Raw genomic sequence first — 23,705 nt, 5'->3', positions numbered from 1 at the left:
ATCAGAGGTTGTGCATAGCTGCTGTAGAGCACGCTGGGCTGCGAAAAGTTGGGCACCAGAGATTAATTTCTTGGTTTCTTAGAGCCAAGGTTTAATAGCAGACCTGGGGAGGACAGTGATTGAGCTCACAACCAGCAGAACCTATAGTTCAGGTCAAGTGAAAGGAAGGAGCTAAGGGACTCAGCATGCTGCTTGCAGGGGGAATTCTAATGGCTTCATGGTATGGGGTCTGCACAAGGCATACAGGAGCTAGTGCCCGGGCTGCCCCATGAAGCCTGCACAGCCCCGACCCCCCGCTCACTGCCCTGCTCACAGCTGAGCATGGCAAGAATAAATCTGGAAGGGAACAAGAAGAGATGGCGGCAGCAGCATGGTGGTGGGTGGGTGGCCGTGTGGTACCCAGAGTGCTGGAAGAGTCGCTGCCCATCACAGCCGAGCAGCGGCTCGAGCGGGAGAGCATGAAGAGGCTGGCCCAGGAGGAGCGGCAGCGGGCGGCCCAGCAGATGAAGATCGGCCCCGTGCAGTTCCTGGTGCAGCGGGAGGTAGACATGGCCATAGCTGACATGTACGGCTACCTGTAACCCTGAGCTCCTCGCCGGCCCCGCAGCACCAGGCAGCAGCAGCAGCATTCCACAGGCACCAGCAGCAGCCCCATCCCTCCCCTCTAGAAAAGAGCCATCCTCCAAAGCCATCATTGCAGTGGGATGGGACACTGTCTGGGCACTCAATTGTTGTGGGATAGCAGTTTTAGGAATAGCGTTGTTTCTGTTACTCATTGTTTTCTATGATTTGTCATTAAATGCTTTGTGTTCCCTTTGCCATATCTCTCTGCCTGCAGTCATTTGTGCCATGTCACAGCCCCCCAGCTCCCATGGAGGGGAGAGGCAGGAGCAGCCGGGCCTGCTGTGCAGTGTACAGATAGCCATAAAGATACCTCACATGGCATCGTGGCTCCTCTGCCTTGTTTGGGGCCAGGCAGTTTTGTCCTCACTCAGCCAAGCCTGGACACCCAGAGCAGCATTTTCTGGCTGGTGGCCAGTCACAAGTGGTGTCCCCAAGGGCTCAGCTCCCATTGAACACCTTGATCAGGGATCTCGGTCAGGGCATTGAGTGCACCTTCAATAAGTTCACGGACAGCACCGAGCTGGGAGGGCGTGCTGATCTGCTGGAGGGGAGAAAGGTGCTGCAGACGGAGCTGGAGAGACTGCGTTGATTCCATGGTTGGGCTGCAGTTGGACTGCAGGACCTCGAAACTATTTTCCAACCTGAGCCATTCTAGGATTCCATGATCCCATGTGCATTCCAAGTCCATTCCATAACCAGACCCTACCTCATATCTAGCCAATTTCCCAAAATCCCATCCCATATCCATCGCATATCCATATCCCCACATCCCAATCCCAAATCTCACAGCCAAATCCCACATCCAACGCCCCAATCCCGCATTTCAATCCCACGTCCTAAGTCCCAATCCCAATTCCAAATCTCACTCCCAATCCCTCATCCCAAATCCATGTCCCACCCGTCAATCTTAATCCCCCATCCCTAATGCCAATCCCAATCCCGATCCCACATCCCATCCCCTGTAACGACAGAACGCACCCGGAGCCCCTCCCACACCGCCGCTCTGCCCCGCCCCCGTCTCTCATTGGTCAGCGGCAGCGCCACCGGGTCCGATTGGCTGAAGTGGGATGGATGTAGGAGTAGATCTTGGGGTATATGGGGTTGTAGTGGGCTGTGTGGGGATACCAAGGGATATGAGGAAATGGGTGGCTGTGAGGGGAATGTGGGTTCTGCCGGTGGCTGTAGGGGGATCTGGGGATGTAGGTAGCTGAACTGGGAATATAGGAAGTTGTAGGGGGGCTATCGGGAGAGAACTGTATTGGACTAGAATATAACTGTTTTGTGGTCTTGGATCTGAACTGTGTTTTCTCCTGGGGTTTCAGGTCCAGGTAATGTTTAGTAACGACTTTGGAGAAGGTTTCAGCATCCAGTCTCCTGCTCAGGAGGAAAGAAGGAGGTTTCTGGAGGACTTCCTGACGAGTGGAGCTGAAGCTCCCCTTCCAAGAAGGCAGCAGGTGAGGCCGTGGTGCATCTCAGCCTTTCCTCAGTGCAAGGTAGCAGCGATTCAGGCTGTGCTTTGCACTGATTCTCCAGCAGCACTTGTGCTTGTATCTGAGCAGCAGGGCCAGGAGGGAACAGAATACCAAGAAGAGCTGGGCCGAACAAGACGTGTCAGCTTCCTCGCTGAAGAAGGAGGAGAAGAGGAAGCCCAGCGTGAGGGTGGAGCTTGCAGCCAAGAGCCACCATCTTCCTCAAGGGCTGCACCCAATGATGCCCGACGCAGACCATCTGGCCTGCGACTTGGTGAAGCTTCTCAGGCAGAGAGTCTGGAAGATCAGGGATGTGCGGGAATAAGCCAAGGAAACAGCAGCAGCAACATCTCGTGTCGAGCCCAGCCTGCCTGAGGAGCCCTCTGTTGTCAGATCTGGGTTGCTGCCACCCATAAAGGAAGGAACGGGGTCTCCCACCGAAGAGATGGCGGCAGCAGCATCTCATGCTGAGTCCAGCCTGCCCAAGGAGTCCCCCACCATCAGATCTCTCCGTGCCTCCGCGCATGGGGAACAGAGGGGACTCACACAGTGTGTAACACCGAAAGTACAAGTTTAATGCCGTGCCACAAACCCTATATACTAGTACATGTGACCACCCCTATCAGATACCCATGACCTCCCTGACTCCACCCCTGGTGCACGCAGGTACCACCTACCCAATACGCAACATCTCCCTTCTCAGAGAAATAGAGGGCCCCATATGCAGACTGGACCTGGGCCATCAGGAAGTCTGCTGCCTTCCTGGCATCGGGTCAGGGACATAACGAGGAAACTCCCAAAGCTGCTTAGGTCCACTGATTATTTTGCACTATTCATAGTTCAGGTGAGCAGTGATGAAATTCCTTAGAGAACCCTACAAACTATGAAAAGAGATTTGAGGAATTTAGGCCATTTAGTTCAAAGAGTGGGAGCTCAAGTGACTGTTTGTTCTATACCTTCAGGGCCGGTGAGGGACGTGGAGCAGTCTTGGAAAGCACAAGCAATGAATAATTGGATCAGAGGCTGGTGTTGAGCCAGAAACTTTGGGTTCTTTGATCACAGGGCAGTTTACTTGGCCACTGGCCTGTTATCCATGAATGGAATCCAACTATCTCAAATGGGGAAACGAATCCTTGCACAGAAGACAGCAGGGCTTATCGAAAGAGCTTTAAACTAGCTATGATGGGGGAGGGGACAAAACAGGGCTCACCAGGGATGAGCCTAGGGGAATGCTGCTTGAGCTGGGAGTGAGGCAGATGCCGCAGCTGAAGTGCGTCTACACCAATGCATACAGCTTGGCTAACAAGCAGGAGGAACTGGAAGCAACTGTGCATCTGGCAAACCATGACCTAGTTGCTATTACTGATCCATGGTGGTACCACTGCCATGACTAGTGTGCTGTGATGGATGGTTACAAGCTCTTCAGAAGGGATAGATGAGGAAGAAAGGGTGGTGGTGTGGCCCTTTATATTAGAGTTTTGATGTTATAGAGCTTGGGTTTCAGAATGATAAAGACGAGTGCATGTGGGTAAGGATCAGGGGGAAGGCCTGTAGGGGTGACATCTTGCTGAAGGTCTGTTATAGACCACCTTATCAGGATGAATCGATGGGTGAGGCGTTCTATGAGCATCTCACTATAGTCACACGATAGCCAGCACTCATTTGCTTGGGAGACTTCAACTTCCCTGATATATGCTGGTGCACATATATATATATATATATATAATATAAGAAAGATCAGAGGAAGCAGTCCAAGAGGTTTCTAGATTGTATGGAAGATAGCTTCCTTACGCAGCTGGTACAAGAGCCTAGCAGGGACAGCAGTGATGCAGACACTCGCTGAGGTCACAACCGTTGCCGGGTGGGAGTGTTTGTGCCACAGCTGGTGAGCAGAGCTGGTGCTCTGGTGTCTGCACGCAGACTGAGCTCTGGGCCCTCCTTGGAGCTGATCACCCTGTGAGAGCCCGTCTGAAGCAGCAGTGTGGCGTGTGCGTGATCTGGTCACAGCTTGGGCTGAGCAGGCCCAGCAGGTGAGCTGGGTTTGGTGCTGGGTGGCTGCCGGGAGGTGTCTCAGCAGAAAAGCTGTGCTGGGGAGGAGTTCCCAGCTCCAGCGGTGCCCCTCAGCACGGCTGTTTGCAGAAATGGGTTCTTGTTGAGATTCCATCCCGTGTTACGGTGAGGATGATGAAATGTCATTCCTCCCCTGGAAAACTGCTGCCGGGACCCCAGCTTCATGTCAGACATGACAAAGGAAGGAGAGCGAGGCCTTCCCCGAGAGCAACTTGTGCCTCACTGCCCCACAGATGGCTGGGTGCAGAAGAAAGCTGGGAAAATGCTTCTTCCTGACAGTTTTTCACTTGTCGCAACTTTCTGCAAGGTTCCTGTCCAAAAGGAGATTTTTGGGGTTCGAGGCAGTCTTAGGAAGAGTGAAGCCAGCTCTTTCCAAGAGCGGGGCACATTCCTGTGGAGAGATCCCCGGGAGCTTCAGCTTCCTCTGAGATTTCACCAGCCATGTCTCAGCCAGGAGATGACTGCTATTTCTATTTCTGCTCTGTGAGTGGAAAGGTATGGCTGGGTTTCTTTGTTTGGTTCTTCTTCCTTTGTCTCACTTTTAAGGGAAGGGACGGAGTGGGAGGAGCCCTACTGGTCCTTTGTGCCCTCAATAAGCGGTGGGGTTCTGTGCTCACTGCTGACAGCCTGGGCTAATGGCAGGAACGTGGCTCAGGCTGTTTTCCCTTAGTGATAAATAATGTCTCAGCACTCTGATATCCCATCTCTGGCACCATCTAGAACCTCTCTGCAAACTGTGGCTGCACGTTCCCTCCAATGTTTCTTCCTTTCTCTCTTCAGAAGCAGCCAGCAGGCTGCCAGAGATCCAGCGTCGCCTTTCAGAGCCCAGAGGGACGTGATGGGGACGGCCCGTCCTTACTGCCAGGCAAAAGTGAGTGTCCTCAGCCCTCTGTCATGAAGTGTGGAGGGATTTGACTGTTACTTCTGGGCGGGGGCAGTGCTGCAGGGGATGTCCTGTGTGCCCCGGTGGCGCAGTGGCAGGAATGCCGCTTTGCAACACGAGGGCCCGGGTTCGAATCCCCCTGGGACTGTTCTCACAGTGTGTTCTTGGGGTCTTAATCCCTGGGCTTGACAGTTACCTTTGCCGTCCTGATCTGTAATGGGAACCCAACGTCCACCAGAGATCTCTTGGTACAGGTTGAACATGATATGGGAGAGCTGGCATTGAGCCTTTGGCATTTTCTTGCTTTTCCCAGCAGTGGTGACAAGCTCGGATGTGCTGGAGGACATCACGGGCAATCCGGGTTTGCTCTCTTGGATCAATGGTGAGTTTGGGAGCTGCAGAACCCACAGGTGTGCGTTTGCACAGAGTGTGTGTGAGAAGTCCCCCAAACGGTGATCATCCTGCATTTTCAGATGTGGCAAGAGCTGCTGAGTTCCCCCACAAGAAGCCCAGCAGCCCTGCCCCAGGACATTTCATCGCTGAGCTCCCTGACAACCCCTGGGAAAGCACAGAGCTCAGCATGGAGGCACAGGCTGCCAGCAGGATCCCCAGCGACCCCTTCTGGGGGCTTCCACCATCCCCTGGGTTCCTGTCTGAGCTGCAGTGTGGGTTGTCACAGTTGCAGCCTGTCGTGCCACCAGCGAGTGCCCAGCTCAGTCCGCTGCCAACCACACTGGCTGTCACCACACCTCCCTCAGCCCAACCCACACAGCCCATCAAGGAGGTGCAGCCAAGGCAGCCCCAGGTGCTTCATGCTCCCTTGCCACCGTCACCAGGCTCTACTATCTGCTGCGTGGCAGATAAGAAAAAGAGGGGCAGCACCAAGCGGGCCAAACACCCTGCGCCTGCTGGCACCCCCGAGAAAGGGGAGAGTTCCCAGAAGGAGCAGCCCACCAGCAGCGCTCCAACCAAGAAAAGGAAGCTGCTGCCGTGCAAGGAAAGGAAAGAAAGAAAAGGCTGTAAACGCCCTCCTCGAGTGAAGCTGCCTGGGACCAGCACAGGAGGCAGCAGCAGCAGGCAAAAGGGCACTGCCAGCGAGCTGCACGCGCACCTGTGTGAATCCATCCAGGCCGTGCACCCGCTGGGGCAGAGAGTGACTGCGGTGGGGCCGGTGCGCCAGCCACCCTCTGTGCAGCCCCAACCCACACCCAGTGGCGGCCCTGCTGCCCTCCAGCTCCAAGACACAGGCCCAGACAAGGCAGTGCCGGAACCTCCAGGCAGCACGGCGCGAAAGGAGGATGCAGCCAAGAAGACAGTGCAGAGCTGCCTGCGCCCATCACCACGGAGGAGCTCATTCCTGCAGAGGGACCCACTGCCACAGCTGCACCAGCAGCAGCCTCGGCCACAGCGCCCCGTGGACTTTGTGCCCTGCGTGGGGCCTTGGGTGGGTGGCCGTGCGGTACCCAGAGTGCTGGAAGAGTCGCTGCCCATCACAGCCGAGCAGCGGCTCGAGCGGGAGAGCATGAAGAGGCTGGCCCAGAAGGAGCGGCAGCGGGCGGCCCAGCAGATGAAGATCGGCCCCGTGCAGTTCCTGGTGCAGCGGGAGGTAGACATGGCCATAGCTGACATGTACGGCTACCTGTAACCCTGAGCTCCTCGCCGGCCCCGCAGCACCAGGCAGCAGCAGCAGCATTCCACGGGCACCAGCAGCAGCCCCATCCCTCCCCTCCAGAAAAGAGCCATCCTCCAAAGCCATCATTGCAGTGGGATGGGACACTGTCTGGGCACTCAATTGTTGTGGGATAGCAGTTTTAGGAATAGCGTTGTTTCTGTTACTCATTGTTTTCTATGATTTGTCATTAAATGCTTTGTGTTCCCTTTGCCATATCTCTCTGCCTGCAGTCATTTGTGCCATGTCACAGCCCCCCAGCTCCCATGGAGGGGAGAGGCAGGAGCAGCCGGGCCTGCTGTGCAGTGTACAGACAGCCATAAAGATACCTCACATGGCATTGTGGCTTCGCTGCCTTGTTTGGGGCCAGGCAGTTTTGTCCTCACTCAGCCAAGCCTGGACACCCAGAGCAGCATTTTCTGGCTTAGTCCAGCCTGCCCAAGGAGTCCCCCACCATCAGATCTGGGCATGGGGTGCCTAGAACAGTCAGAGCTCCACTGGCGGCTGCAAAACAGCTGCTGAGTCTCATTTGGGTCATTGAGACGCATTTGTGTCATTCCTGCATGCCACCTCCTTGAAGAAAAGCAAAGGAACAAGGTGAAAGAGTGAGGACTCTTCGAAAACCCCTTGCCTTGTTAGGAGCAATACCATATAGATGGAAGTGTTTGAGGCAAGGGATAAAGACTGTCATGGCTTAGTAATATTTGCTCTTGCTATTCTACATCACAACATCATACTTAATATAAACATATACATGCAAATAAACTATAAGCAAAACAGAATATGCACACTGGTCTCTATACAAATATATACACAGAATTACATATACACAGAGTTACCGACTGCACTGCCCTAGCATCAAATGCCCTTGCAGTACACAGTGAACATCCCCCCTAACCCTATCCCTATCCCTATCCCTAACCCTAACCAAGCCTAACCCTAACCCTAACCCTAACCCTAACCCTAACCCTAACCCTAACCCTAACCCTAACCCTAACCCTAACCCTAACCCCAACCCTAACCCTAATAAGGGACACATCTTCATTTCCCCAAGGATCCACTCTGATGTCCCTAAGGATCCCTTGGTGTCCCTAAGGGGCTCGATGGCAATTAAGCTTGCGAACTGGGTGGCATTTCCAGGGTCTCACGTGTAGACAGAGGTATTGGCACATGCCAAGATCAGTCCTACACCCTCTGAAAGCAGATGTTGATAGCGGAAATAGATAGATTCCTTTTTAAACGGGACTTGGAGCCTGAGAAAAAGAAATGGACTCATATAGAGAAAGGTATCCAATTTTTGAGAGAAAATGCTCTGGTGGAAATGCTATACAGCCCCCACTTCATCTGTAATGACCCAAACCAATTACATGATCCTGAGACAGTCCGTGTTCCATGACAAATGTGGCGTGACTTTACAAGGGCTGCTCCAGAAAAACATGCCAGTGTACTTGCATTAGTATATGACAAAGAGGAAAGGGGAAACCTTGTGAATGAACTGATTGGTAGACTTCATGAGCTTGAATTATTTATAAGCGCTACAGAAGTTAATCTTTATACTTCAGCCATTGTCAAGATAATTGAAAGGTTAGACAAAGTGGAGGGAACACAAAGTGATATTATAGATAAATTGGCTAACTTGCCTGATGTAGATGAATCCACGGTGGTACCAGATGATGGAGACCAGGATTCCCACGATCGCCTATTGAGAAAGTTAAACAACATGAGTTCCTCCTGATCCATATCATCGAAAATCTCAACCATAAAAAAGGGAAGTCCTCGTATTCAAGCAAATGAGAACAATAAGACCATGCATTTTGTTTTGTTGTATTTCCTGTGTAATCATGGGGAGGATATGAAGAAGTGGTGTAATTCACCCATTTCTGCACTTCAGGCACGAGTGAAAGAATTACAATGCAAAACATCCACCAAGGTGAACTCTTCCAAAAGGGGGAAAGTTCCAGTTGCTGCAAGCCACCAAGGTAACCAATAGAGGGGCCCTGCCCCCTGCCAGGGCGGGGAAAGGGACAATAGAGTATACTGGGCTGTGTGGATTAGATGGCCTGGCACATCTCAACCACAGAAATATAAAGCCTTGATGGACACTGGTGCACAATGCACCCTAATGACCTCAAGTCACCAAGGGACACAACCAATATATATCCATGGAGTGACTGGGGGTTCCCAAGAATTGACTATTTTGGAGGCCGAAATAAGCCTCACGGGTAAAAACTGGCAGAGACACCCTATTGTGACTGGTCCAGAGGCTCCATGTATTTTGGGTATCGATTACCTTAGGATGGGATATTTTAAGGAGCCCAAGGGGTATTGATGGGCCTTTGGGATAGCTGCTGTTAACACAAACGGTGTTAAGCAGCTGTCAGCTTTACCTGATCTGTCAGATGATCCTTCTATTGTGGGGTTGCTCCAGGTAAAAGACCAAGAGGTACCAATTGCCACCAAAGTGGTGCACCGACAGCAGAACTGCACCAATAGGGACACATTGCTTCCCATTCACAAGCTAATTTGCCAGTTAGAGAATCACAGATTGATTAGCAAAACTCACTCGCCTTTTAACAGCCCCATATGGCCAGTGCGTAAAGCCAATGGAGAATGGAGGCTGACAGTGGATTACCGCGGCCTGAATGAAGTCACACCTCCATTGAGTGCTGCTGTGCCAGACATGCTAGAACTCCAGTATGAACTGGAGTCAAAAGAAGCTAGGTGGTATGCCACCATTGACATTGCTAATGCCTTCTTTTCCATCCCTAGTGTGCCCGGTGTGCGTGCCCCGGTGGCGCAGTGGTAGGAATGCCACGTTGTAACACCGGAGGCCCGGGTTCGAATCTCCTGTGGTGCAAGTGGTAGATGTGCCGCTCTGCTACACAGGGGGCTCAGATCCCGGGGGTTGGACTCGATGATCTCTCAGGTCCCTTCCAACTCGCACGAGACTATGATACTATGATCCCAGTGGCTGCAAAATGTTTGCTTTTACCTGGAGAGGAGTTCAGTATACCTGGAACCGTTTTCCCCAAGGGTGGAAGCACAGCCCAACCATTTGCCATGGGTTGATCCAAGCTGTTTTGTAACAGGGTAATGCTCCCGAACACTTGCAGTATATTGATGATATTGTCGTGTGGGGCCATACAGCAGCAGAGGTTTTCAAGAAAGGAAAACAGATAATCCAAATTCTTTTGCAAGCTGGTTTTGCCATTAAGCGCAGCAAGGTGAAGGGGCCTGCCCAGGAAATCCAGTTCTTAGGTGTAAAACGGCAAGATGGGCATCGACACATCCCAGCAGATGTGACTGACAAAATCACTGCTATGTCTCCGCCCACCAACAAGACAGAGACCCAATCTTTTCTGGGAGTAGTGGGCTTTTGGAGAATGCATGTCCCAAACTACAGCCACATAGTGAGCCCCCTCTATCAGGTAACGTGGAAGAAGAATAATTTCTCATGGGGTCCTAAGCAGCAGCAGGCTTTTGAGCAGATAAAACAAGAGATAGCCCATGCCGTGGCCTTGGGGCCAGTACGGACGGGACAGGATGTGAAAAACATAATCTACACTGCTGCTGGAGAAAAAGGTCCCACTTGGAGTTTGTGGCAAAGAGCTTCAGGAGAGACCCAAGGCCGTCCCCTGGGATTTTGGAGTTGAGCATATAAAGGGTCTGAGGAGCGCTATGCTTAAACTGAGAAGGAGATCTTAGCCGTGTATGAGGGGGTTCGGGCTGCTTCTGAAGTAGCTGGGACTGAGGTTCAGCTCCTTCTAGCACCTCGCTTGCCTGTGGCCCCCCTGTCACGAACACAGGTAAATTTTTGTTTAAACCGTGACAACTACCCAGAATGCTGCATCAGGGAATTTTTGCCTAGAACTTTAGAGAACTATTTTTAACTCAGAAAGGTCAGAGATAGAAAGTTCACACTGATTTCTGGGTCACCAGCCTCACCGTACATCAGCATTTTTGGTTTTTAAATGATACATAAAGTTCTCAATGGCACTGCTCTAGTTGGTAGTTCTTTCCCTTTCCATGCAGCTCGCTCTGTGCATGGCTTGTGAACCGCTATTCAGGCCAGACAGCTGCAGCCCCAAAGACCTGCCATAAATGTACAAATTCTACCAGGATAATGTCTTGGGAGTGGAGAAACAGGATGCGCAGTCATATGGCTCTCACACATACCTTGTACAACCAGCTTGGATCTGGACTGGGCATCACCAATGTCACAGGTGTACACGTCACTGTCACTTTTCTCCAGATTTCTTATGCTCAGCTGCAGGTCTCGTCCTTTCTGTGCCATCTCGTATTTCCTGCCAGGCCTGAGCTCAGCAATGCCTTTCCTCCATATGACGGTGTATGAGCATTTCTCGCACTGAAATGAAAAAATTGTAGTTCCGCTTTCTTCAGTTTTCAGATCTGAAAGTTCCTTGATAAAGTAATTAGGTTTTTCTGGAAGGAAAAGAGGGGGATGAGGGTGTGGGACAAAGGGATTTGTTACCCCAACAAGTCTCAAGCATACAGAGGTGTCCTGAATCTCCTTTGCCCTCACTTCTAGAACATCACATAGAGATGCAAAGAGTCTAAGAAGACCACAGAGTCCACCCATTTACATCGGCTTGATCATTCCAGAAGATATCTGGAAAGTTTAATACTATTATACATGCGCTGGTAGGATCTCATCTGATCAACTGCATATAGTTTAGATTACACATATTCAATATAGACTAATTCAGATTGCCATATTTTCTTGGCTCACTAACACCCAAGATCATAGAATCATAGAATGATCACAGAATCATAGAATGGCCTGGGTTGAAAAGGACCTCAAAGATCATCTAGTTTTAAAGCCCCTGCCAAGGGGTCACCAACCACCAGACCAGGCTGCCCAGATCCACATCACACTGGAGAATCATTCAGTTTCCAGATTATTTTAAGGAAAAGATTTTAATCCATCATATTTTCTGAAAACTAAGAACTGATCCCGCTCAAGGAAACAGAAGAGAAAAACATCACCCACAGGCTGCAGATATTTACCTCGACTTCTCTACATGCCATCCCCAGTGTGCTTTTCAACTCACCTTGCAGTAACCCTGGCTTTTGTTTCAGAGTCCTCTGTCTCACAGGTGTACTCCCTGCTGTCCTTGGCAGTAGAGTCATGGATGATCAGAATGGCCCCAGTTCCCTCCTGCTGCAAGTCGTACTTCTGGCTTTTTCTGATTGCTTTGCCATCCTTGTACCAACTGATGTTCACATCTGTTTCGACAGCTCACAGCTTAGGCTGATGTCCTGCCCTGCTGCTGCTGTCGTATCCTCCAGCTGTTTTGTAACCACAGTAGCTTTTTCTGGAAGAAAACATGCTTTTTAAGTAACACACACACGGTAGGATGCCTCTCTCAAAATACACGCATCCACATGCTGGAGATAAGTTAGAGAGGCACTTGCAACAGACGCCATCCTACAGCCAGCAGTAATCTGCAAAGTACAGACAATAGAATTCAAGGCACCATTTATTCTCTCTTAAATCTACCCAATTGAGGATGATGAACCATGACTGAAAACTGCCTCTTTCTTCTCTCCACTCATCACACTGGGAGCCTTGGATGATGCTCTCAGATGCACATGTTCTAGATAGGAATTTGTTGTACAGCTAGATGATGTGAAGGCCATCCCTTCAGCTTATACTTAGAGGATATTTGCTCCCACAGTTCCCTCAACAGATCATTCCTGATTTACTGGTAATGGAACAAGCTGTAGTGAGATGCCCATTTCCAACACTACCCCAGTGCTTTGGGTAGTTCTCACATTTGTGTCAAATGGTTCCTCCTTTTACTTATTTTTAAGAGAAATTCTCAGTGCTTCAAGGTTCAAGTAGAAGGTTGCTATTCACTTTAACCATATTATGAGTTAGCTCTCACGACAATCTTATCAGAAGACAGTTGAAGGAATCAGACCCCAGAATCTCTCCCATCTCATTACCTTTCACAGACAGAGAGGCTTTGGAGGTTAGACCACGGGCAGTAAAAACGACTTCCCCAGCGTCAGTAGGAGTCACACTTTTGATAATGAGAGTATATTTCCGACTCACGTTAGAAGTTTTAAATCGCCTACCATTTTCCACTCTGCTTCCATTCAGTGTCCACTTGAACTCATCAATGCTTTCATGGGACAGAATGCATTCAAAAGTGCAATCTTCTACCTCCTGGATTTCATTGTTTTTCAGCCGTTTGCTAATGCCAATATTCAGCTCTGGAAGATAAGAGATAGGTTAGTATGAGGTTTAGATGGAGAAAAGGCATTTGTGACTGACGTGAGTAGCAGGACTGGTGTTTTAACTCAGGATTTGCAGAACATGGCTGCGTTCCTCACTCATGTATTCTCTAAGACATTCTCCACTCAGAATTACCAGAAAGCTATAAAAAAAAGAGACGTGAATCTCTTGGCTTTGCTCTGGAAGAACTACAAGGAGAGCAGCTCAGTCCATGGAGCACAATGAAGATTCAATGAGCTACAGAGGGAAAAACCTAACAGAGAGGACAACTCTAGGATGCTGCGTGAGAAAAAGGGTTTTGCCTATGACAAGAAATTAACTGCTTCATTAGCTCTTTTGTTACCATCCTACCCCTACTGGTGTTCAAACCATTTCTCCATTTTAGGGATGTTTAGAAAGGAAACATTTCCAGGACATTCTTGACATGTTTGGTGATTTTCATGGCAAAAGGAGATACATTTACATCAAAAGCAATGGGAATTTACCAGACATCACTGCGCTACATTGCAGTAATACACTTCTATTGTAGAAACTATTAAGGCTCGTGGGGGAATAGGTGTAAGACATAGTGACCACACTGAATGTGCTTTCAGCACTCCTTTACTTTCCACAGTACTTACCCTGAACGCTGACCTTTGACTTGGCAACATCAGTGCCAATATCACAGGTATAGAAACCTGCATCTGGCTTCTCGAGGTCATGGAGAAGGAGACATAGGGTCTTCCCAGACTGTACCAGCTCATACTTGTTGCCAGAAGTGAGCACATCACCGTCCTTTTTCCTCACTGGTTTGACCTTCTCTTTAGAGACTTCACATTCCAATTTAATCACACCCCGCTCCTCACCAAAAACATCATCCAAGGACTTCATGAAGACAGCAGGCTTCTCTGCAATTAAACAGCCAAAACAGAACAACGTGATACAGAAGTTGAGACATTTCCAGTTGCTTTCAGCTTTTTAAGGAGAGATCAATAAATCTTTACCAGTACTGACAACACCAATATAGAACCTAAAGCGGTTTCATGTCTCTTGACAGAATGCGCTTTAAGGAATTCTGAACTAATCAGTAGGAGAATACAGGGAACAGGAGGGACAGCCTGCATTGCTGTGGGTGGGACTGATATCATATGAAGTTATTGGGATGCAGCTCTTCTAAAGCTGGAGAGCTGGCATTGCCCTCACATGGAGCAGAGCTCATACAGCAGGCCACAGGATTAAGAGGATAAGCTGCTGAACACTTTTGATTTTCCTGTATTATTGACTCCTTTTATCTGTCTTCTGTTTCACACATCAGATGTTTATACTGGGGAAAAAACATCCACCAAATGCAAAGGAAAGGAGAAAGAGGAAATCCTTCAAACTCTGAGCGCATAGAATAAAAGAGCTTAATTGCTGGGGAGAGCAGATTAGAATCACAGTATCCTTAGAATTGGAAGAGACCCTTAAAGGCCATCTGGCCCAGCTCCCCTGCAATAAACAGGGACATTCACAGCTAGATCAGGTTGTTCACAGCCTGGTCATTAGTCATTCCAGAGGCAAAACACACACTGAATGATCTCTCCCAGCAGTCATAAATCCTTGGGGCAACAGCATTGACACTGCATGTTACTGAAGCAGTAAAAGAAATTGCTCTTGTAACTCTCCTTGTGTTAAGTAAAACGATGATAAAAAGCAATGGAATGCTTTGGCAGGACACCAAAACCATCCTCCTTCGTTGATATCTGCTGCAATGGAACCTTCCACTGGAAGAAAGCCCCTGATGACTTGTCACCCCAGAGAGGTGAGCTTTAGAAGCAGGACTGCTGCACAACAGAATGAACTGGAGCTCCTTAGCATCTCTTACATCCAGGAGGGCTGTGATCAGACCCACCTCTCACCTTCAGGCGCGCGCCTTCTGACACCTTGTCTGACTTCACTGTCACTGTGCCAGCATACTCAGGCTTAACCTGCTTCATTGTCAGTGTGCAGCAATTGCCAGCGTTCTTGATTTCATTGTAATTGTTGGTGTAAAGGAGGTTGCCATTCAGGAACCATTCCACGTCCTCGTCATCATGGGACAGCTCGCAGGAGAAGACAGCAGAGCTCTCTTCTTCAATTTCCACATCCTGCAGGTGCTTCCTTACTTCTACATTGCGGGCTGTGGGGAAACAAGGTGAACTGTTACCACTGTTACTATAAAGCATACTGGGATGTGGTAGAATGGCTGGACTAGATAATCTTTGTGTAATCTTCTCAGTGAAGATTATACATTTATAAAGTTAGCAGGAGAGAACGGCAGAAATCAACCAAGAGAAGAGAAATCAGAGGTGAAATAGGACATGGAAGAGGCCACCCTCCCTGCTCATACCTTCAGCTGTCAGCGTGGCCTCAGTCTCTGCAATTCCCGCCTTGCACTTGTACACACCAGCATCATCGGGCTTCAGCATCAGAATCTTGAGCTCTGCTGAATGCTTATCCCTCTTGATCTTGTATTTCTCAGAGGGCTCTATGGGTGTGTGGCCCTTGAAACATTTCACAACCTTTGAGAAGGCCTGAAGTCACAGGACAGGATGACAGAATGATGTTCCAAAGCTGTCTTGTCCTCCAACTTCCTGGTGATTTGTATATGGTAATCTGCAAAACAGGGGTGGAAGAGAAGAAAGGATGAGGACAATTGGAAGAAGAGGAAAGTCTCTTGTGTGTATTCCATCCCAATTAATTTCATCTTCGCAATGGTTGTTTGAACCACTCTAAAGATAAAACAAACGATTGCCTATAGGGAATGCCATTGACTACATTTCTATAAAGTAATACTGTATATTATCTACCAAATGCAAGGTCCAGCTCTTGTTCTGTGCTTATTAAACTGCTCCCAGTTAAGGCTTTTATTCAAATAAGAGTGAGTTGAAAATATAACAAGTACTTTAGGATGTGAATGGAGACTCTTACGCTGCAACGGGAAAACAGCTGATAAAAAGCCTGGAAGTTTCTTTCAGATGAAATCAATGACAAACTGCATCAAATTTAGGTGCTACCAAACTTAAACTTGTCTACTTCAGAAATACAATTAATTTCACCTGATTTGACTTCTTTGGAATAGCCAAGGACAAAACCACAGCTCTTTAGATCTGAATAGTAAGCACATCACAACTATTCAAACACATATTTTACTGAGATGCAGCTGTCTCATTTAGTGTCCAACGACTTTGAACTGGAAATGGAGCAGACCCTCCAGACACACACACAATATTTCAACGACCCCAGTGAAGGAAGACTGTATGTTAATTAATTCTTCATCTTCATGATGTAAACCAAGCCAGGATATGTTACCTCTAACAAGCAGATTGGCTGTGGATTTGGATCTGCCAATTGAGAACTGAATGGTGCCTGTCATATCAGTGGTGGTTTTCAGTATGGTCAGCCGGTGGATGGTGCCTTCTTGCTGCATAATCAAGGTTATGCCAGCCTGTAAGACTTCCCCACGTAGATACCACTTGGGAAGTTTCACAGAAGGAATGGATATCTCGCATTCAAATTTGGCTTTTTCAGTCTCAGTCACATAGTCATCACACAGCTCCTTTACTAGATTAATGGATTGCTCTTTAAGAAGGATGGAACAAGAGAAAGCAGAGATTTAGAAGGAATGTAAAAAACCCTTACATTATCACCCTACTTACTCACGTCAGCATTACTGCACATGAACACTACACCTATCAGCTCAAAATACCTTAAAACATCAGTAAAAAAATAGTAGAAACAAAGGAATGTTGTTATGAAGTCAGACAATAAGACTGACAACCTGAAGAGAGCCCAGATCTTCTGATTCCCAGTCCAACATCCAAATCAAACCATGACCTTCCCATCCCGATATCAAACTCCTCGCATTACGAAGTGGAATAGAGGTTCAATGAAACACGGACATTGATAATTACTTTGGTTAAATACAGCAACTTAGCTCTGAACAACAAGTTTTCTCCTAGTAAAGGTCCCTGTAGCTCAAATGTAATGGCTCTACTTAGGATAAATTCATTTTCCAGGATGTTCTTGCCCTTATAATTGTAACAAGAAAAATATCGGTGGACTTTGGGAAAACAAAAAACCCTCTGAATTTAAATATTCATTTAATTTGCATTTTGTTTTCAAAGTAAGCGAGAATGGCTTTTGTATAAATCTATCTGCATTCCACTGCCTTTATTTTATTTTATTATTATTACTATTTTTACCTTCAACAAAGAAATGAGCACTGCTTTTATCATCAAAAACATCACAAGTGTATGTATCCTCATCTTCATAATTCGCATCGTTGATGATGAGTTTCTGATACACGCCATCGCTCAAAATTTCATATTTGTCACTGGGATGAATTTCAAGATCCTTTTTGTACCATTTCACTTTAGCATTGGCACGAGACACCTGGCACTCCAGGAATCCCCGATGCTTTTCAAGTGCAATCTTATCTTGCAGAGGCTTCACAGTTCTCTCAGGCAGCTCTAAAAAGAGGAAAACAAACAAACAAATATATGTGTGTATGTATGTATGTATGTATATACACACATTATATATATACATACGTATATATACACATTATATATATACATATGTATATATATACATATGTATATTATCTATATATATATTGATCAATATATTTTATATATATATATATGTTATATATATATATAATGATCAGCACAGTTTCTGTGAGAAAGGCTAACTCAGTAGTGATAGTTCTTCTATGAATGATTACTTAGATGGTGACGCTTTGTTAAGCACTTGATCTAACGCACAGCAAATAAAGAGCTAATTAAAAGAAGACCTGTTATCCCTATTTTACCACTTGGATGGCTAAATTTCAGAGGTAAGGAGTAATTTTCTCAGCACTGTACAGCAGTGAAGTGGCAAAGCTGGGGACTGAACTCTTGAGTAGTGTGCTAACTCAAATGTCTCCCTTTTCTTCATCACACTTAACATCATATATATACCCTAACATTGTATATTAAAAAAAACCAACCCTGTGCTCTTTTCCTGTGCCTAATACAACTCCTCCAATCTCTGTGCTCTGCCAGGAGGGACATGTCTAAATAGGGTGGCAGATACACGCAGGAGATAAATATTTCCACTTCCCTCAGCCAACACTGCTCTGAATTTCTATGGGACACGTCGTTGGATGAAAAGGCATTTGACAAAGAAGGAAAAGAAAAAGTTTAGTCTGCTGTGTCATTCTCTTGGTAGCCAGAATAACTAACCCTCGCCAGTGTTAGTTCAAAGAATAGGCAGATTTTATCTCCTGACATGAGCAGTAATTCAAAGAAGCTCGTATATGATCCTGTATCCTGCATATTCACTGCAGGCAGGCAAAGACATTATGAGATAAGGGAGATCTACACATCACTCGTTATGAACACCTCATAAAGATAAAACCACACACAAGGGGAGAGTTTATGAAGAGGACTACTCTTGGACTGCTTTCCAAGAGGCATCAATTAGTAACTCCCTTCGCTCATTTTTCACACTACTCTACAGTGTCCTCCTGAGCCCCCTTACTCCTGTTGCCAACTGCTGATGCAGGGAATCCTGAGGAACCAAGGATTCATAGTTGTTCCATCAGTAGTCCTTGGTCAGCTCTCCCTCCCTGCCCCTTCTGTTTTGATCCCACTAACCAAATTTTAGTTAGTCTGAAAAGAGGATGGAAACCTCCGCAGCAATTAGTTTCTAAATATCTTGCAATGGGCAGCTTGTAGGAGCCCCATCTCAATGCCCACAGCACAGGAGGCAGGACTGCTTAGCCCATGCACTAGTGCATTTACCAGCACAGATGTAAGCCCAGATCTATGCACACCAAATCCAGGCTCTCAGTTTGCACAAGGAGGCATCCATGGAGCTGAAGTATTAGGCAGATATTGTGGTGGGGCAGCAGTTATTGAGACGCCAGACAGAAAGGACACAGATAACGTGGCAACTCAGCTTTACCATTATGACTGCTGATGGAACATCTAATTTCACTGCTCAAAAGAGAACTTCCATATAACTGGAAAGGATGAAATTCACAGGGGAAACCACACACAGACACACACAAAAGCAATACAAAGGAGATGAAGGATGGTTCACATACTGGTGATTCACTCTGAGACGCAAGCAAATGAAAGAGTATCCCCAACCATTTGCCTCCCCAAATGCTAAATACATAAACACTCCTTGCAGTGATAGCTCTGCCAGACGTGAGTCATACACTGTAAAACCTTACAGGGTCTATCAGTTTAACTTCAGAAATTCATTACACCACCAAAAACAGACCATCGTGTCCAGGCTGGTCCATTTCAGCTCTTCAAACCTGTCGGTAAAACTGCCTGAGAGCTGAAATGCTTACCAGCAAAAGCTAAAAACTGTAAATCAAATGTAATAAGCTGGCTTTGTCTACTGTATAGAAATGATGCCTGAAAAAAGAAAAGAAAAAAAAAAAAAAAAAAGAACCTAAACCAGAACAAATGGAATGGCTGCATAAAACAGCCAGTACTGAAACTGCAACGCAACCTGGTTGCAGACTGAGAGAGAAAATGAGAGTTCACCAAAGTCATGGGACAGGACACATGTTCATGTTCATGCTAACACTGAACCCAAGTGGCCACATGAGGACAGCATCTAGTAGGAAATCAGAAAAAAGCATCCTTTCAGAAGTCCCTTTGGCAGGTGGCATTTACCAGGGCACAGCAGACCCGTGTGTTCAGTAACCAGTCTGATGCTTCAGAGCCTGGTGATGAGCTACAAACTGGGGTTTAACCAGTACAACACAAGGAGGGAAAATCTGTCTTGAGCATAAAGAAGAAAGAGAAAGGTATCCAAAAGGACTAACGAAGAAATGCTCAAACTGCCCAGGAAGCATTTTTTCCTGTGGTGCAAAACACAGTTTATTTGCTCATTCAGGTAAACATACCACGAACCTTTAGGGTAGCTGATGTCTTGTCTTCAGCTGCTTGGCACGTGCATGTTCCCTGATCTTCATATTCACACTTGTGAAAAATGAGACTTCTCTTATTTCCCTGGGAAGTAATGCCCACTTTTTTACTTTGATGGAGCTCCTTCCCATCCTACAAGGGAAAATATCAAGTCAGATCTCCATGAGTCCTTCCATCTCTGCACTGAGCAAAGGGAGCCTTCAGATCTATGCTTAATTCACCCACTCCCCTAGAATTAATGGAACTGTGCTTACTGGAACATATGTTGAAGCTTAAGCACAGTGCAGTGTTTTCAACATGTAGGAATGGCTATAGAACATGCAGAAATTCTGGCTGACCTATGACAGCTTAAAGCACTGCGGAGGACTGTTAACAAGCTCGTTTGGACATCACCTTGAATAAATGACATTATCCCCAAGTAAGGGAAGGAACAGCTGAGCACCGGGGAGGTACAGAAAGTGCCAGAGCAAATTCTCACACTGTCACGTGCAAAGAAAACTGAAATTTCACCCTAAAAGCAAGTTCACAACAAGGCTACAAAATCCTGGCTGAGAATTTCTGTGTTAGAGTTGAAGCTCAAGACTGTGCTCCAACCAACAATATTTTGTGCAGCAAGACCTCAGGAGTTCACATGAAACCCAAAACAAACTTCCATTTCAACTTGATAAATGAACTCAGGACATAATATCAAAGAGGGCTGATCTGGGCAAGTAAAAGAGCATAAAGAAAAGAGAGCAGTGCAAAAGCTATCAAGCAAAAGCTCAGACTTGCATCCCTTGGAAGTGAAATTAAAGGCTCTCATTCATTTCCAGAGAAGTCAGAAAGGAAAATACCATTACATGCCATACCTTGAACCACTTGACGTCTACCTTGGGCCTGGACAGCTCACACTCAAATGTGACCTTGTCCTTCTGAGTGATGCTAATGTCTGCCAATGGTTTGCTGATTTTCACAGGCAGTTCTGAGAAGGAGAAAGAAGGATGTGGATTTAGTTGGGAATTAGGTCTCTAGGAGCATCTGGCATAAGGAATAATGAAAGGCAGTGCCTACTCTCCATGCTTACTAGAACATGTCATTAACAACAAAAAAACCTATTGTTTTGAGCACATTATCATTACTTGTGCTAGGGACAATCATGTTACAACAATCCTCTTGATATCTGAGGGATACTCTGGTGGCAATGGCCCAGTGCATAACATTCTTTGCAGCTGGAAGGAAAGCTGGTTCTGCTGTTCAAGTCATCTGGGACAGGAGCAGATAATCACACCTTGCACCAACCAATACCTGTCACAGTGAGCCTCCCCGATGAATTAATGCCTTCTGCTTTAAAGGAAATGAGTCCTGCATCTTCAAGGGTCACAGAAGAAAGTGTCAAGGAATGTTTCTTCCCCTGGACACCCATCGTGATATTTGGTGCAGGCTTCAGCCATACGCCGTCCTTCTGCCAAGTCCCTTCCACATCCTCATTGGACACCTCCACCGAAAAGGTGACAGTTCCCTTCTCAGGGAATTCCAGGGGCTGCAGACCTTTCACCAGCTTCATCTGCCGCACTGAAAGACAATGGGGAGAGGTTGGAGATTTCACACCAGCATCTGAGAAATAGAATCATCAAAGGAATCAGAGAAAGGTTTAGGTTGGAAGGGACCTTTGAGATCATCCAGTTCCAAACCCCCTGCTGTAGGCAGGGATGCTTCCCTCTACACCAGATTGCACAAAGCCCCATCCAGCCTGGCCTTGAATGCTTGAATAGCATCAGGACTTCCAAAACAAGTTACTTCCCTCTTCCTCTCCCAGGTACACTATCTGCCAATTAAGCAACAGCCTTTGCAAAGAAGAAATCTTGTTCATAACCAGGTCCATGGGTGCTCTTAAATCGATCCTTCCAGATGGAAAAAAGATTTCAGGTGGTCTCCTAGATTTTACCCCTTTTTGTGTTGCACACAAGACTGAAAAAAAAAATTACTTTTGCAAAGTTCTTCTTGTCATAAGGAAACAAACATTTGGGGAATGGCAGAACGAGGTAAAATTTACCTTCACGTCATTTGAAATTTCACTCTCATGTTCTTGGTGTGGTTTCTCCTATAATTATTTGGACTAATTAAGCTTTTCCCTGATGAAAGCCTAGAAGTATATCACAAGAAGGACCAACTTACCCATGACCTTTTATTTGTCTTACTCAAGCATCTCCTCCTGACCAGAACTGACAATAAAATATTCAGCCAGACTACAGGTTTGAGCATCTGAGTTGTTTCTAGGATCTCCTGCAAACTTAAGCTTGGAACACACACTTGTCTTTTGAATAAGTGTCTCTTATAGTGCACTAAAACAACAGGTTTTCACATGGCTATTCCTCATTTACCTTGCTCTGAAATCATTCTCAAACCATGAGGGATCAGTCCAGGAAGAAGGAGAGGAGAGGGGAAGTGAAAGGGGAAGTCCACGGTTCTCTAATATCAGGCTTCTTAGCCTAAAGCTCAACAGCAAATAGCAGTCCACTTCCCCACATTGCTAGACTCCGAGCATTTAAAGAACATCAGCTTACCTCATTATGAGCTCTAACACAGCCAAAGAAATTAATATATTCAAATATTCTCTTGAGTGATGAGAAATATGGAGCATAACTTCAGACTTCTGCTGTTAAACTCTCACTTCTATCATAAACCAGGGCAAGAGTTCAATGCTGTTTTAGATGGAGGACACATATTTTAAATAACTCGTCTCATTAAGGCTTGGATTCCCTACTACAATTAGCTAAATTCCAGTTTGGATCATGCTTCACCTTGGATCACTTAGGGCTTCAGCCACTTAATGGAACTAACTCAGTTAAAGGTCAGGGGTAAAATAAAAACTCTCTTGGACTAGCAGAGAGATTTGCAATGGAGTAACTGAAGTAAGGATGGGAGACTGAAGGTGTTGGGGAAGACATCCAGGCTTTAGCTACAGGGCATGCATGCAGAATCACAAAACAAAGGCCAGTCAGAGAAATCAGAGCTTCGTGAGAATTAAGGTGAGGTTGTTTCTACATGCCCACCCTATCTGCCACTGTAAAACCTGCCAGTGAAAAAAAGGAAAGCTACATATAGGTGGGGAGAATTGTTGGTGAAATTATTTGTGATATTTTTGCTAATAATATGCTCAAAATCCTGGAGCAAGACTTCAAGTTAAGCAACTCAGTCTGTGTAAGTAGACTTACAGAAGGGAACCATAAAGCTTATGGAAGGGAACTGTCAAGCTAATCCACAGCTAAAACAGAGTAGAGACGAATTGCAGGACCTTGTTTACTTTGCAGAAGTGTGAGCTTTAACCACTGCTGAGCTCCTAGTACAAAAGTCTGAACCAATGCAACAAACCAACCCGTCCATGTTGTACGACAGAATGTACTGACACCACCAGAACACAAAATTCTATGGCTGAAAATACCCGCAAAAATCATCCAGCCCTTCTCCATTGCTCCAGGACATGCTCAGCTCTTTGTGCCCCAGATATTTCACTAACCTTTCCTGAAACCCACAGTGAAGGCTTCAAAGCCCCTCCAAATGACTTATCCACTCATCCAACCATTAAAAAGCTTTTTTGTTGTAGAACTTGCATCTTTGTTATTGCAATTGAAGTCCATTATTTCTGCACAGAGAACAGATTGTTTGCTTCCACTTTCTAAGAGCCTTTTATGTACTCAAAGCCTGCTATCAAGCCTTTCAGTACCTGTTGATGACCTACACAGCAGCAATTGGTGGCAGGGGCTTTGTAGACAAAAATCAGATAGACCTTCAATTCTGTCCTTGTCCATTCCGTAGC

The 23,705-nt window shown here is 46.7% G+C and overlaps 2 protein-coding genes across 3 annotated transcripts; one reads left to right on the top strand and one right to left on the bottom strand.

The window, feature by feature from the left end:
• The first annotated feature begins 2,492 nt into the window (after positions 1 to 2,492).
• LOC146753279 (uncharacterized) lies at positions 2,493 to 6,933 on the top strand. 2 transcript variants are annotated; one of them, XM_085530921.1, is made up of 5 exons: positions 2,493 to 4,123; positions 4,471 to 4,658; positions 4,944 to 5,034; positions 5,363 to 5,428; positions 5,520 to 6,933. In XM_085530921.1, the coding sequence occupies exons 2-5, from the start codon at positions 4,605 to 4,607 to the stop codon at positions 6,689 to 6,691; spliced, it is 1,383 nt and encodes a 460-aa protein (XP_085387047.1). In that variant the 5' UTR covers positions 2,493 to 4,123; positions 4,471 to 4,604; the 3' UTR covers positions 6,692 to 6,933. The 2 variants fall into 2 exon arrangements, with proteins under 2 accessions (XP_085387047.1, XP_085387046.1); XM_085530920.1 differs by having other exon boundaries at positions 2,493 to 4,658.
• A 5,687-nt stretch (positions 6,934 to 12,620) lies between these two features.
• On the bottom strand, positions 12,621 to 21,842 carry LOC146753278 (obscurin-like). The gene is made up of 8 exons (XM_085530832.1): positions 21,194 to 21,842; positions 20,758 to 20,870; positions 19,888 to 20,041; positions 17,180 to 17,446; positions 16,269 to 16,556; positions 14,848 to 15,114; positions 13,598 to 13,864; positions 12,621 to 12,955 (listed from the first exon to the last, which is right to left on the bottom strand). The coding sequence occupies exons 1-8, from the start codon at positions 21,450 to 21,452 to the stop codon at positions 12,621 to 12,623; spliced, it is 1,950 nt and encodes a 649-aa protein (XP_085386958.1). The 5' UTR covers positions 21,453 to 21,842.
• Positions 21,843 to 23,705: the final 1,863 nt, after the last annotated feature.

The sequence above is a fragment of the Coturnix japonica genome, unplaced genomic scaffold, assembly GCF_054131305.1.
Source record: "Coturnix japonica strain WE unplaced genomic scaffold, WE-NBRP24 Scf039, whole genome shotgun sequence".
Taxonomy (NCBI): domain Eukaryota; kingdom Metazoa; phylum Chordata; class Aves; order Galliformes; family Phasianidae; genus Coturnix; species Coturnix japonica.
Note: the sequence above shows the minus strand (reverse complement) of the source record. Positions and strands in the feature narration are given on the sequence as shown.

Bases quoted from the DNA above. Each gene is read 5' to 3' on its own strand.
- LOC146753279 (XM_085530921.1), top strand. From the start codon at position 4,605: ATGTCTCAGCCAGGAGATGACTGCTATTTCTATTTCTGCTCTGTGAGT. The intron at 4,659-4,943 runs GTATGGCTGGGT...TTCTCTCTTCAG, and splicing joins TCTGCTCTGTGAGTGGAAAG to AAGCAGCCAGCAGGCTGCCA. The intron at 5,035-5,362 runs GTGAGTGTCCTC...TTTTCCCAGCAG, and splicing joins GTCCTTACTGCCAGGCAAAA to TGGTGACAAGCTCGGATGTG.
- LOC146753278 (XM_085530832.1), bottom strand. From the start codon at position 21,452: ATGAAGCTGGTGAAAGGTCTGCAGCCCCTGGAATTCCCTGAGAAGGGA. The intron at 17,447-19,887 runs GTATGTTTACCT...TCCTCTTTTTAG, and splicing joins AGCTACCCTAAAGGTTCGTG to AGCTGCCTGAGAGAACTGTG. The intron at 16,557-17,179 runs GTAAAAATAGTA...TCCTTCTTAAAG, and splicing joins TGCTCATTTCTTTGTTGAAG to AGCAATCCATTAATCTAGTA.